General features: G+C 37.1%; 1 protein-coding gene across 1 annotated transcript in view; it reads right to left on the reverse strand.

Moving 5' to 3' along the window:
• ICA1 (islet cell autoantigen 1) overlaps positions 1 to 15166 on the reverse strand; it is a 59987-nt gene that overhangs the window by 31997 nt on the left and 12824 nt on the right. The window contains exon 5 of the mRNA XM_015811597.1: positions 14193 to 14391. Coding sequence (XP_015667083.1) covers positions 14193 to 14391 — 199 coding nt within the window. The remainder of the gene's footprint in view (positions 1 to 14192; positions 14392 to 15166) is intronic.

The raw sequence follows: 15166 nt of genomic DNA on the forward strand, positions 1-15166 counted from the left end.
CCAAAAGAACTAGGACAGAGGAATAACCCCTGTCCCGGGCCCTCCAGAGATCATTCACCAATGTGACCAATGCCGTTTCCGTGCTGTATCCCGGTCTGAAGCCCGACTGGAGCGGGTCTAGATAGACTGTTTCCTCCAGGTGTCAGGGGAACTGCTGCGCAACCACACTCTCAACAACCTTCGCCACAAAGCGAAGGTTTGCCCATTAATTGCCCATTAATTGTTTTGTATAAAGTTTGTCCCATTTATCCTACCTAGAATCCAGAGGGGCATCGCTGACAGATGATTACAGGGCGAACATATGAAGGTGCCTCTAATCTTGTGTGTGTACTTATTGGGGCTTTGATGCTGATGCTGCTGGGAGCAAAGTAGATGTCTGGGTTGGTTGCAGGATCTAGTTCCCACATTTGTGTGGGCTGAAATTCTGCCACCTAATGCTGTCTTGGGTTGACTACATCAAAGACAGCCTTTGCAGGTGTTATTGTCATGTTCTTAGGATGTTCTCTGCTCCAGGGCACTTCTTTGAGGTAGATTTAGTTGGCACCATAAGATCCACCCTATTCATCATCTAGCAGAACCCATGCTGATCTTTCTGAATCTGATAATTCTGCATGTATGTCTCTGCTTGAATTCTCTTTCAATATTGTCACCCAATGATCATGTTGAGGGTCAGTCACTCAGCTTCCCTTCAGAAGTCCTCTGTTCCAATTGCTATTCCAATTGCTATTCCAAGAGCAAGCCAATTGCTTTAGTGGCAGAATCCCTTCACCTTGGAAATGTTAGGGAAATAAAACAACCACTTCACAAATACATGGTATAGAACAAACTCATCAGGACCCAATTCAGCAGTCCTGAAACTGTTAAATCCAACTCTTACACTTGAACTTGTCTGAATTTCAGATACATGTAGATAGTCATATCCAAAATAATTCAACTGCATGTTTTCTTAATGAGGAAATTTCATTTATATATATTCTGCAGAAAAGATACTAACTGTAATAAGGAACTGAGCCTTAACAAATATTAAACAAATTGAAGTTGATACTTCCATATAATTACATTCTTCCTTAGCTTCAAAATTATTTATATTTGTCATTTGCTCATTTACGAAACTAGGTTAAGTTATTTTAGCAAGATTTATCTGGAGTATTCCTATGTACTCTTATGTGTCCCTAATTCTTTTGAATCATAATAACTGGGTCATTCTTCTCACCGGCTTTTTCAGAGGACTGTGGCTTTATAATAAATCCTGCATATCTACGATGGACTCCAATGTTTACTTAATTCTCCCTATCAAAAAGACCCGACTCATGCTTCATAGTACTTTTATTCTTGGAATTGGATGCTTTCATGCTTTTCTGAAGCATGAGTATAGACTGTCAACTTTGAAAATGAGCGTGGCTGCACGCCATTTTCTCTACTCATTTTCGGTTGACACATAGCACGGAGGGAGGGGGGTTTACTAGGTGCTTCGCTAGACTAAACAGATTTTCTCCTGTGGGAACCAAGGCCATTGGCTGCTCCCGGGACTGCAGGCTAGGCGTTTTGCGAAAAGCCCACCAAGAAGTTGTATTGGGGAACGTAGTAGCTTGCAAAGCTTTAGGGCTGGGATTTCTTAACTTTGTATTGGGGATTGTTACATGTCTATTCAGACTTGATTTCACTTTTGACGTGCCGATACCTTTTTATCAATAAACATGTTCTTTGAGGAACTTGCAAGCCTCGGAGTTCTGCTTTATTTGTCTGTCTGTCAGAACCATGGCATAGACAAGTATATATTTGAATAAGGCCAAACTAAATGCTGTGAATTCTCTCAGCCCAACTCTGGAATGGGCCAATTCACTCCAGCCAACTCATCACAGCAACTTGTCATGGCCAACTCACCATGGCCAAATTGCCACGATCAACTCGCTGTGGGACAATTTAATTATTTAAAACAAATAAATATTTAAATTTTTGCCATTCACATTTCATTTTGTCTCTCTTTTTGCATCCTTTCTTTAATGATTCTCTTCCACCATTTCTTTGATATTAGTGTAACTCTTGCCACGCAGGGAGTTGTCCCTTCAGCGAGTTGGCTGTGGCAAGTTAGCCATGGCGAATTGTCATAGACTGCCCAACTCACCTCACAAGGTTGTAGTTGTGGGGAACACAGGAAGAGGAAGGAGTATTAGGTATATTTGCCACATTGAGTAATAAAGATGGGGTTAAAAATATAATAAACTGACAAGGGAACAAATCTACTGAATACTTTATTAGAACTGTTTTTATAATGGTAAAAACAAAATGCCTAAAAAAAACCAAGACATTTTATTTGAGACATGAGCTTTTTTTATCTAAGCAAATTATTGATGTTTATGTTGCCTTTTCTTTCAGCTGTAGAAGAAGCCATCTTTTAGAAAGAGTATGCGAAATTGACTTAGAAGCTTGTCAGCTGTTGATCCATGGGTTTCTGCCCAGCAAAAATGGCTCTTATGTTTCGGAGGGAGAAGAGAGCCAGACTGAAGAAGTAGAGGATATGGAACATGCCTTTTTAACCTCGAAGTGGGAACAGTCAAATTGCTTTTCAGTTAATAGTTCCAAGCAACTTATTGGAAAGAAACACCAAAGTACACCCTGCGAACTGAAAGAGGTATCAAATTTCTGCTTATTTGTTTTGTTTTCCAGTTTGTTTCCAGCAGTCATTCTTTTCAGTTTTGATGAGGCTTGTTCCACTTTGGCCTGCAAGCAAGCCAGCCTACTAAAAAAGTGAAATCTATTATTTATTGGAATCAGATGATGAAGTGAGAAAGGGATGCTCGATGCATTACAGTATGTTGGCTTTTATTGATTATCATTATACCTGGAGCCATCCTACTGGCAAGCAAACACTGTGCATTTGGTGAGTTATCTCAAGTAGGAGGTGGTTTCTTTGTACAATTTTTTTTTGCTTATTTTGTTATCCTTTCAGTTGACAGCAATAAGATAACCCAAACAACTCTAAGTTCAGAATCAGGGCCATTCCACATGCTTCCCTACCAGCCACTATGTTCAGCCTTCCATGTAGTCAGCTCTCCTCCAGTCTTCCCTTCTTTGCCACAGAATACTGCATCCAGTTTTGGTCACCACGATGTAAAAAAGATGCTGAGACTCTAGAAAGAGTACAGAGAAGAGCAACAAAGATGATTAGGGGACTGGAGGCTAAAGTATATAAGGAAAGGCTGCTGGAATTGGGTATGTCTAGTTTAACGAAGAGAAGGACGAGGGGGGACATGATAGCAGTGTTCCAATATCTCAGGGGCTGCCACAAAGAAGGAGTCAAGCTATTCTCCAAAGTGCCTGAAGGCAGGACAAGAAGCAACGGATGGAAACTAATCAAGGAGAGAAGCAACCTAGAACTAAGGAGAAACTTCCTGACAGTTAGAACAATTAACCAATGGAACAACCTGCCTCCAGAAGCGGTGAATGCTCCCTCGATGACCTCCAAGGTCCTTTCCAACTTTATTATTATTATTATTAAGAGTTTCCCAGTTGCTCCCTTCACCCCAAATTCCTGGCAAATTTAATCTATAATTGAATTTTTGTGCTCTGAAGTTCCTTATTGGGAAGCCTTAAGTTCTAATATGGCCAAGATACAAACCACCCCTTCATGCCACTTTTTGCTGCTGATAAATTAGGGGAGGGGGAGAGAAGAAGCAAGCAAGGCTGGCTTGAAGTAGCCCAAGCTTATTTATGAGCCAATTAAAATTTTGCAAGTATTTTGGCTTTTATCACAAAAGGACTGTTTATTTCTAAAATGAAGGTATACATTCTTCTGCGAAATATCCTGTTTCCTCTACGCATTCTGATTCCTGGCTAAACTACACCCTTATTTTTGAGTCTTGAATTTGCTTGGAATAAAAGCGCAAGGCTAACATGAGCAAAATCAGAGGGCCGCATCTGTGCCTTTAATAGTGAAGGTGCCAGTTCTGTTTCATTCTTTCAAGGTCTTTCTCCTTCAGAAGGACAATGTCAAGTTTTTTTAAAAAAAAAAAATACTAGAAACCTTTTCCACACAAATATCCAGCATATATATATCAAAATTAGAATATAACAAGGGAAAAAAGGAAAGGAATTGTAGAGCCACTCAGTACCCATTTAAATTCAATCACAGGGATTTATTTTAAAGTGGTTCAGATAGAAACCTCCGTATATCAATGTTCTTTATATATGGTATTACTGATTCGGAGAAAAAGTAGCCACTTTCACCTGCCACAGTCTTTCCAAAATGTTTCCTGGGCAATGGAAAAAGCCAAAGAAGAAAAGTGCCTATTGACATACTACATTAAAAAATAACTTCTTCAGAAAAAAGTCCACATTGCTTAGNGTACTAATCGTCCCACCCTCTCTTGACCCCCTACCCACCTCCCCCTCCACTCCCACGCCGCGTCCCTCAGACAGGCTCGGCCTTAGCCCCAGAGAGGCATCCCCCATGCCCCCCCCGGCCCTCCCCGTACCCCCTAAAAATTTGTTAAAACAACCCGCTAAAAAAGTTCTCAATTTCCTCCTCTTCAGTTCTTTTTTTGAAATCTGAAGTTAATTCTGAAGGAATTACAACACAACTGGCTACCTCACAGGATCATTATTGTTATGAGGAAAATAGGAGGAGGGAGAAAAATCAGGTTATTCGCCATTTTGAATTATTTATAAAAATAATAAAGGTGGGATAAATAAGTCTAAAAAATCTCCTGCAGCTAGAAGGAAGACTGGGATTGGGAAAAAAAGACTAATGGAACAGCTTCTTTGTTAAGACAATAGAGATAACTGCTGAGTTTATTCCCTACTAGTTGAAGTGGTAAGATAAGGAATGAAGAATTTACTGCTAAAACGAAAATGACAGGGATAAATGTAGTTTTACTAAAAAGCTATTTTTACAAGAAGCTTCAGATGGTTTTATTAGAAGACAAGTTGGATTCTCTTAACTGCCTGTTTTATTTAGTGATTGTATTTATATTTCATGTGTTTCTTCCCTCTTATTTTAACCCCACCATTACTCTGTAAGGTAAGATATCCTATACCTACGTAGTGTCATGGATAAACAAAGACTTGAATTCAAACGTAATCCAAAACTTAAATCACTGCATCTTACTCATATAACACACAGGAAAGAAAAAGCAACTACCATATCAAAACAAAATGTTTGCCTTATATATTTTAAAGGAGTATATAGTTTTTTATTTTGTACTGCTGCAGAAAAAAGGTAGCAGTTTTATCCTTGGAAGCCAATATGTCATTAGTACCTTTTATTCTACAATTTAAACTGATACGCTATTAAAGTCGTGGATAATTGTTCTTAATTACTAAGAAGCAGATGCTCCATTCAGGCAATGCAAAGCAGTGTAGAAATCATTATTTGAAATCCTTTCCTCTCTGTAACAAAGAGTACATTATCTTTAAGTACCATGTGACTCTATGGCAAGGAAGACTTTGTACATAGACATGTATCTGGAATTTCTCATTGCTACCAAATTAAAAAAATGTTTTAAAATTGCTCTACTTTGTGAATTTTATTTAAGGCATTAAGGGAATATAGGTGGTCCTCAACTTATAACCACCACTGGGACTGAAAAATTCATTGTTAAGCAATGTGATTGTTAAGTGAGGCACCCTATTTTACAATCTTTTTTTGTCATAGTCATTAACTGAATAACTGCAGTCAAGTGAGACACTTTGTGACCCTAACTTACAATCTTTCCTGCTGGCTTCCTCATTGACTCTGTTTGTTTGGAGTTGTCTGGGAAGATCACAAATGGTGATCATATGACTGCAGGATGCTGCAACTCTTATATATTTAAGCCTGCTGCCAAACACCAAGATCACAATCATGTGACTGTGGGGATGCTGTGATGGTCATAAGGGAGGAGAGGTCCTTAGTCACTTTTTCCAGCATCATCATAATTTCTCACAATTGCTAAACAAATGATCGTTAAGTCAAGGACTACCTGTACAAATAGTCCTTGATTACTACAGTCCATTTAGTGACTGTTCTAAGTTACAACGGCACTGAAAAAAGTGACTGTTGACCATTTTTCACATTTACAACTGTGGTAGCATCACCATGATCATGTAATAAAAATTCGGATGCTTGGCAACTGACTCATATTTATGATGGTTGCAGGGACCTATGGTCATGTGAACCCCTCTTGCAACCTTTTGACAAACAAAGTTGATGGTGAAGCCTGATTCACTTAACAACCTGTAACTAACTCATGTAACTAACTTAACAACTGCAGTGATTCACTTAACAACTATGGCAAGAAAGGTCATAAAAGGGGCAAAACTCACTTAAAAACTGTCTTGCTTAGTAACAATAAATTTAGGCTCAATTGTCATTGTAAGTTGAGGACTACCTGCACAGCATAAAAAAAGGAACAAATATCAATTGAAACAAGTTATGGAAAGCCTACAGAACATGCCTTCTGAACTTCTTTGTAACTCTTTTAAAAACAGTTCTGCTTTAGATCACTTGATTATGAGGGAGAGAGGGAGGAAGACAAAGAAAAGAAGAATTGGTAACATTTTGTGTAAATATCAAACTGCTTCTTCCATAGGAAAGTACTGGAGATTTTGGAAATCTGGCTTCTTTTTAAACTTGATATTTCTTTTATCGAATCAACTTTGCTCTTTTTCTATTTTGAGAGACATTGTATTGATTGGTAGCCTGAATGACAAAGCATGCTTCTAAAATCCCCTTTTCAATAGGGTGTGGATTTCAACTATTAAAATTCTCTCTGCTAACATGATGGTTTGGGGTATTTTGGGAACCGAAGTCCACATCTCTTAAGTTGCTGAAGTTGAGAAACACTGCTCTAAAGCACAGAGTATGAGGATTGCAAACAGAGTCAGTCTGGTTAAGAATCAATTGAAAATCTGAAGTTCTCATTTCTCTGAACAGTAGAATGTGGATTGTGCATAATAAATATTAATTGAAAAAATGTTTAATTCTTAAGAATAGTTACAAACCTTTAAGTCTCCTTGAGTTTTAAGTATTTATGAACAAAATAATGAAGGGTGAAGTTTATTTCAGAATTTCAGAATTATTATGGTGATTGCTATATAGCCAAAGCAAATCTATGCATAAATAACAGGAATGCACTAGTAGATTTAAGGTACAAACTTAAAGAGAACTTAAAAGTTTGCAAAATATAACTACAAAATATTAGGTAATAATACCCCCCCCCCCAATATAAGCCAATGTAACATGGAACACTGGGGGCACAAAATGGTGATTGGCTGCTGATAGGAAAGCTAGAGAAAAGGGGGAGAAAAAAAGGAATAATATGTCTGTGTTCCAAAATAGGAACACTTTGCTTTGCAACATTTTGTTACAGGGTTATCCTTTTCATGAATACAAATGTTTATAATGAGCTCTAATAGTAGAGATTTTAGTTTTTAGAACAAAACCTGATTTATTTATCCATATCAGAACATTAGAAACAGAAACATTTCCCCCAAAAGATTCAAGAATACTGAAAAGTATCTTATAAAAATAAAACTTTCTACAATTTGGTATTGCCTGCTCTGGTAAGCAGTGACTGATTCTTCAAGATCTTAACCATTCTTTCATATCTCCAATTACATTACCTTTTCAAATAGGATAATGTGCACAACTGAACCTGAGCGTTTCTATATACAAAAGCTATACTATTATTAAAGAGTTAGGTTCCTTCATTAAATACAAAACTTTCTTTTCAAGAAGGACATCCCAGGGATTTGAATAGTAGAAATGAATCATGCTACTAAAAGCAATTCTATAATAACACAGCAGTATTGTATATTTGTTTTTTGCACTGAAATAACATTTCATAACTTGCATATATTTTGCGGGTTTGCATATATTTTAATATATTTTAATTACTCCGCTTATTCTAATACTGACATGATGAAGTATTATACAAGACTCCAAAGGCCCACACTTCATCAACCTTCATCCTTCTGACAGATGTAAGCACCTGAAGTATTTTTCACCAATATCTTCATAAACTTCAAGAATAATCTTTAGATTTTTATGAGTAGTAGTATCAAAACTAGTAATAGTTCAGTATACATGAAGAATAAAATAATAGCATCATGAAAAAGTATTAGGCTGTGCTTTAAATTCTATTTTCACAATCTCAAGAATGATGGTGCTGAAATTTTTAGGATGATGAAATATGTGTCAAAAAGTAGTTTAATACTTGCACAGAACAATGGTACAACAGTTTTCAGTCCTGTTATCAATACAAAATGTAAACTGCTATCTACTAGGACACCACCCAAACATTTCATCAGCTTATTAACAAAATGGCTGCCTAAAAGATATAGGAGAGAAAAAAGAACATTTCACAAATAGAAAAAAACAGCTTAAGGGCCTCATTTTTACTCTATAAACATAGCTGATGGCAACTTGGTTTCAAACAACAAATTTCCATCTGCCAGCTTTACTCAAGTGACAGGAAACTTAACAATTTAAATTGATTATAGTAAGTAAGTAAAATCAGGAACAAACAGAACAAATAATTTTACCCACTAATGTACATAAAAACAGATATGCACAATGTATTTTCAGAAATAAAGAGGCTTTATTTTCTAGTTAATTACAAGTTCTATTCACCTGAATGCTTCCTGTTCAGTAACACTTATATGTTTGTTGGCCAGATGTTGTTAAATTCAGGAGTATATATCCTTTGTGTCAGAAAAGAGAATAAACAGGGAACATATAGAAACATCACTAAGAACAGAAATATCATTCAAATGTACATATGATATATTACCACTGAGAACAAGTAGACAGAAGAAGAAATTATAACTTTTTGGTATTTATTTTAATCGAACACAATGTAGACAAGGAAAACAGAGGCCCACTAAGTATTTTCCATCATTCAGCTACAACCCAGAAGGTCAAAATACTTGACTACCTATATGCAATTTCCCTCCCTTTCTCACACACAAACATGAACAAAATAAATATCTAATTTCCAATCTTCCAAAAAGTCTAACATTTTTACAATAAAAATTGTATTGGCATAGACATGTTCATAATCAACTTAAACTTCAAATACAGTAATTGCACAGTACAGAGCTAAGAATTCTTAATCTGAGGATGATGGTTTGTTCTCTGAGCTTGTGGGTTGGTTTCCGAATGTTTCGTTACCAGGCTAGGTAACACCTTCAGTGGAATTTAGGAGATGTCAGTGTTGGTTTCTTCTATTTATAAGGGCTTCGTGTGGTCAGTGGGTTTTGTGATATGAAGGACACATCAGGTGAGGATTTTGTGACGGTTCAGGTGTGGGTCACGCCAGGTGAAGGTCTTGTGATGGGTTTTGTGATGGGTAGTTCACATCAGATGAAGTGCTGGTGGCGGTGTTGCATGGGTTGGTTGAGGGTTGGTGCTGTCACTGGTTGGTTGTGTGGTTGATTTGAATTCTGAGGCGTTCATAGGCTACTTGTAGGTCAATGTGTCTGTTGATGGGATTGCTTGGGAGTGCCAAGCTTCAATAAACTCATAAGCATGGTGGGTGGTAGCATGGCCAATGATTCTTGTATTGCTCCAACTGAATTGGTGCTATTTGGTGTCTGGGAGATTAGGGATTTGGGATCATGGCTATTGACCGCCAGCTAGTGTTTATGAATTCTGGTTTTCAACTGCATGAAGATGTTACCTAGCCTAGTAATGAAACGTTTGGAAACCAACCTACAAACTCAGAGAATGAACCTCCACCCTCATCCCATAGGTACAGATATTCGCCACTATCACAATTCTTAATCTCTACATGTTTATTATTAGATAACAAATTGGAGATAAAAAGCTCCCAACAGAATACTTGAACTGTGGGAATATACAGAGTACTGAACATAAAGTAAATAGCCACTCTCAAAAAAAAGTTTAATGCTGATTTGCAAGTTCCAAATCATTTTTCAGTAAGATAATTATTAATCTATATATAGTTTATGATATATCACTGCATTCAGATACTCATTCATAAACAATAATTTCATATTCAGATATTCATTCGTAAATAATTTCCCAGCATATAGTTAAATATGTTTTAAGCTAGGTCCATCTTTCGATGTTAGATTATTTCACAGATCTACAATAATTTGTATAACACACCAGAGAAAAACTATAAAAAGCAAGCTATACCAGCTAGCCTTTATGTGATTAAATGTCCTAAATATAACAAATACTTACATTAAAAAAATAAAATGGTCAGAAAGACACCAGTACTAAAATGTTCTATAAATATAATACTACACAAATTCCACTTATTGTCATGTACTCATTATATCACTGTCATATCATAAAGCTAATTTCAACATGGCTACTCAATTTTAGATGGTGCTGTATAAATTTACAAATGTTTTCCTTTGTTTGATGAAAATGGTCTATACTGCTGTCTCTTATGATTAAAAAAAAAATCGCCAATTTATATTGAGGTAGTCAGTAAAATACTACCATGCAGTGGCAGCATTTAGAATTGCTTCATTTCTTGTAACATTATCAAAAAGTATATAATTAAATGTACATTCCCTAATAATATTATCAGTATTAATGCGTCAAAAATCCTCACAAAATGCTTCATTAATCTGTTATAGAAACAGTCTATATTTATCATATATAATTGCCAATCTCAAACATTTTAACCAATATTAAATATTTAATCAAACATTTCAACACAAGTGTTCAATACAGGTAATCCTCAACATATGATAGCAAAGGAGCCCCCAACCTGGCTCTTTCCAATCCATATGTTAAATGAATGCAGAGATCTTAAGTGCACATAGGGTACCTCAGGTATGCCTACTTGGACCTTCCAAGGCCTCCCCCCACCCCAAGATACCCATGCTCAGGTTCCCACCCTGGGGTCCCCACAACTACCTTCACACCTTACAGTCCGTTCTGAAGATCTGCAGGAAATAGGGGAAAGGAAGGAAAGCAGGTTTTTCTTGCTAGGCCATGTGGGAGAATTCCAGTAGCATCCTTTTCTCCCCCCCCCTCCTCAGTGGGCATTGTGAAACCTGACTTGCTGGACTGAGCAAAGTAGCTCTTCCCCTCTCCTCTGCACTGCCTCTTTAACTTTTAACTCTTCATTGTTCTCTGTGGTGGCAGAGGGAGATCCAGTTTGAAAATGCACTTTTCCAGCCAGCCACAACATGATGAGCAGAGTTTGTTACCACAGTGGCTAAATGGAAAAGCGCATTTTGAAACTGGATCTCCCTCTGCCAACACACAGAGTTACTTTGCCCAGTCCAGTAGGTCAAATTTCAAACGCATGCTGAGAATGAAAGAAGGAAGGGCTCTGCTGGAATTTTCCAAGTGGCCCAGCAAGGAAAACTTCCTTTCCTTTCCTTCCCCTACCTCCTAAATTTTGCAGATCTTCAAAAGCTAAGTGAGGGATTGTAGGGGGTGGAGGTGGTTAGAGGGACACCAAGGGTGGGAAGCTGAGCACAGGTATCTCAGGGAGTGAAGCAAGGCCTTGGAAGGTCCAAGGCAGGCATCCCTGAGATACCCCATGCACACTTAAGGCCTCTACATTTGTTTAACAAATGGATTGGAAAGAGCCAGGCTGGGGGCTCTTTCACTTTTCACTTAACATCCTCCTGACTTATGACTGTAATGGGCAGATCTTCAGAAGGTAAGTGAGGATTGGGAGGGGTGGAATAAGACTGTATGTATTCCAACTGGGGGCAAAGAAGAAGGCCTATTGTCTTTGGAGATCACGTAGGGCAAGAATAAGGGGCAAAATAGATAGGTGGGCATGGTGCAGCATCTCTGCAAAGTTATGAATTCTACATAATCCGCTGGTCATTTGTAAGGGCAAGTGTCTGGGAGGATTCTGTAAAATTTGTAACTTTGAAACAGGGCCGTATGTAGCTTTTAGAAGGGATTTCTTTTGTAACTCTGAATGGTCATTAAATGACCTGCCGTACTTTGAGGATTACCTGTACTTAATTTCAGGTATGATTAAATTAAACATGGAAGTCTAAATTATTTTCAGAAATGTTTCTATGGATTTGCCAGCAATTAGGAATCTAAGCAATCACCGTGTGCTTTCAGCTTTTTTAATATTGAAGTGTATTGTCTATGGAGATTCTCAATCATCCAGGTCATAGTTGTCCCAGCGTGCTTTTTCTCCCCCCAAAAGGCAGCTGGACTTTCTTGAAAATCCTTTGAAAACATTTCACTTCTCATCCAACAAGCTTCTTCAGTTCTAACTAACTGGTGGAAAATGGAAGGATTTATATTCTTTGCAGTCATCCAAAACATATCATCAAGTTGATACATGGTAAAGAAAATAGTCTGGCCTTTCTGGACTATGCAGTACACATCAAGGAAGATAGAAGCCTCAACACTTAAGTAAACAGAAACCCCACACGTGCATATCAGTAGCCACCTTTTGATTCTCACTATCCATTGGAGCACAAACTAGGAACGATCAAATCCTACATCACAGGACTGAAGTGTTGCATACCAGCAAAACAAAAAAGAGAAAGAACAAAAACATATCAAGGAAGCCCTCAGAACTTAGCTATCCTAATTGGCCTTTGTCAAATCCACAAAAAGATTCAGTAGGAAAACCCTCACAACAGAGAGAGAAGAAGAGAGCAACAAATGGAGCAATGTTGTCATTCCATACATTGCAGGAATACTGAAAGATCTCAGGTGGATTTTCAACATACATGCAGACCTGTAGATAGAGGAAATTAAACAACCACTTCACAAATGTATGGCATAACATAGGAGAACAAACTTATCAAGGCAGGATTCAGCAGATTCATCTGCATCTGAAAGATAAGAATCACTCCTTTGAAGACAGCAAGGTTCACATTCTTCACTGAGAGAACCAATGGTTTGAAAAGGGAGTCAAAGAGGCTATCTATATTGAAACTGAATAGCCCTTCCTCAATAGAGGAGAGGGATACAACACCACCTATCTCCTCCAGTTCCAAGAAATTCCACACCTTTTTACACTCTGACTCAAGTGACTCTGAGGATACAGATTACACACACCCCCAGTGGCTTCAATGACTCTCAGAGTACTAACAACTGACTCTCAAAGTATTAACGACTGGATGACTGCAAAGAATATAAAACCTTCCATGCCTCACTATTAGAACTGAAGAAGCTTCTTGGATAAGAAGTGAAATTTTTTCAAAAGAAAAAAACCAAGAAAGTCCAGTTGCCTTTGGAAAAATAAAGCACTTTGGGTTAAAGCTTATTAATTATATTGCTGAACGTTGAAATCTTTGGTGGTTTATCTTATATTGATATTACTAAAATAATACAATATGAACATAAATGTTCATCTACATTCTAATAAGTGTCAAAATACTGGCCAGACCAAGACCTTTGTAGTTTCTGAAGATGGCATTACATGTCATCCAGTCATTTTAGCCTTCTATGAAGCGAACTATGATCAACATCTGACAGCTATCTTGAATATAAAGTGACACAATTGTTACTTTTTCATTGCTAAAGACTACTAAAGCAGCTTCTTAAAAATATAGAACTCTTCACTGAATTGTTACTTTTTTTAAGAACGCAGTTATTTGCCTTTATTTAATTAAATAGAATAGAAAAAGAAAAAAAATGCAAAACCCTCTCTCTCACATCTTCAGACATCCACATCTGCCTATTTCAGGTCCCTGGGAAGAACTTGATACGTGAATAAAAATGCCAAATTCAATATGAACATCTATCTTACTGTGCAACAAATTTATAATGAAATATGGCCATCCTTCATTAAAATTGTCCATGCATGTCTTCAATAACTGAGAGGCTGGTAGAACCTGGCCAAACAATGTTTAGAAATGGCCAATTTATGTAGGTAGCACTGGTAATTTTTAGCATATTTATGGTATCTAGTTAAAATATTTACATCTTCCTTTCTCTTAAACAGCCAAACAGCTGATCTAGGGTCATTAGACAGATGCCTATTAATGAACTAATAATATTTTTACACACTCATACACACCATGTGTAATTCAAGTTGGTACTCAGGAAACCATTTGTTATCAGACCTTTTAGTAGGGAAAAATATATTCTTAGCCAGAAATGTTCTGATACATAGAAAATAATCAGCTTATGTTTAATTAGCATCTGAGTATTGACTGTACAATTATACATTTCTCAGAAGAATCAAATCCATTATTACCATTGACTATTATTTGGCAAAGTGTGGAAAACCTCATACCTTCCTAAATTTTTCCATCTGCTTATAAAGATCAGGATCCAGCTCCTGAGAAACATCTTTCATCCATAACAGAGCTCCCCGGTATTCAGTCCGACATTGTTCCATTCGGTTGACTGTCAACCATGTATCAGAAATAGCTCTGTATCTAAATGTCTCCACTTCTTGGTACAGTCTGCACAAAGGAGTGCGCAATGCCAGTCTGTAACAAAAAGAAAAACATATGGGCTTAGGACAGCTGTCTCAGAATTATTTTTTGAAGTTGACTAGCGAGCTCATAAAGCATGAGAACTATATTTTAATATAAGAAATATTCAAGGTAATTAGAACAGATATGGATCTTCAAGTCTCATTTCAAAACACAGTACAGAAAATGGAATTTTCACAATAAAACTGTGTAAATAAAAGAACACAACTACTTGCAATGCTTTCAGGGTTGCTGCCTTAAGTACATTTAATCATAAAACACTAATTATAAAGGATTTAAAAGTAGATTAAAAGTGAGTTTCTGATTGTTCAATCTCAGAATTCTTAAGAACTGACTTTGAAAGACAAGCTGCCAAACACAACACACAACTTTCTTGCATTCCTTATTTGCAGTGAACAAAATGCCATTTTTAAAGTATTTTGGCTTTAAAGTGAATGTACTGTGGGTTTTCTCCAAACAATATAAATCAGATGTGAGTAGTGTTGATTAAGTGAACACACAATTAGTACAGGTAGTCCTAGAATTGAGCCTAGAATTTCTGTTGCTAAGTGAGATATATGTTAAGTGAGTTTTGCCCAATTTTTGACCGTTTTTGCCACATTTGTTAAGTGAATCACTGCAGCTGTTAAGATAGTAACACGTTGTTAAATGAATCTTGCTTCCCCATTGACTTTGCTTATTAGAGGGTCAGAAAATATGATCAGATGACCCAAGGACACTGCAACTGTCATATGAGTCAGTTGCCAAGCATCTGAATTTTGATCATGTG

The sequence above is a fragment of the Protobothrops mucrosquamatus genome, unplaced genomic scaffold, assembly GCF_001527695.2.
Source record: "Protobothrops mucrosquamatus isolate PMUCROS unplaced genomic scaffold, P.Mucros_1.0 scaffold45, whole genome shotgun sequence".
NCBI lineage: Eukaryota > Metazoa > Chordata > Lepidosauria > Squamata > Viperidae > Protobothrops > Protobothrops mucrosquamatus.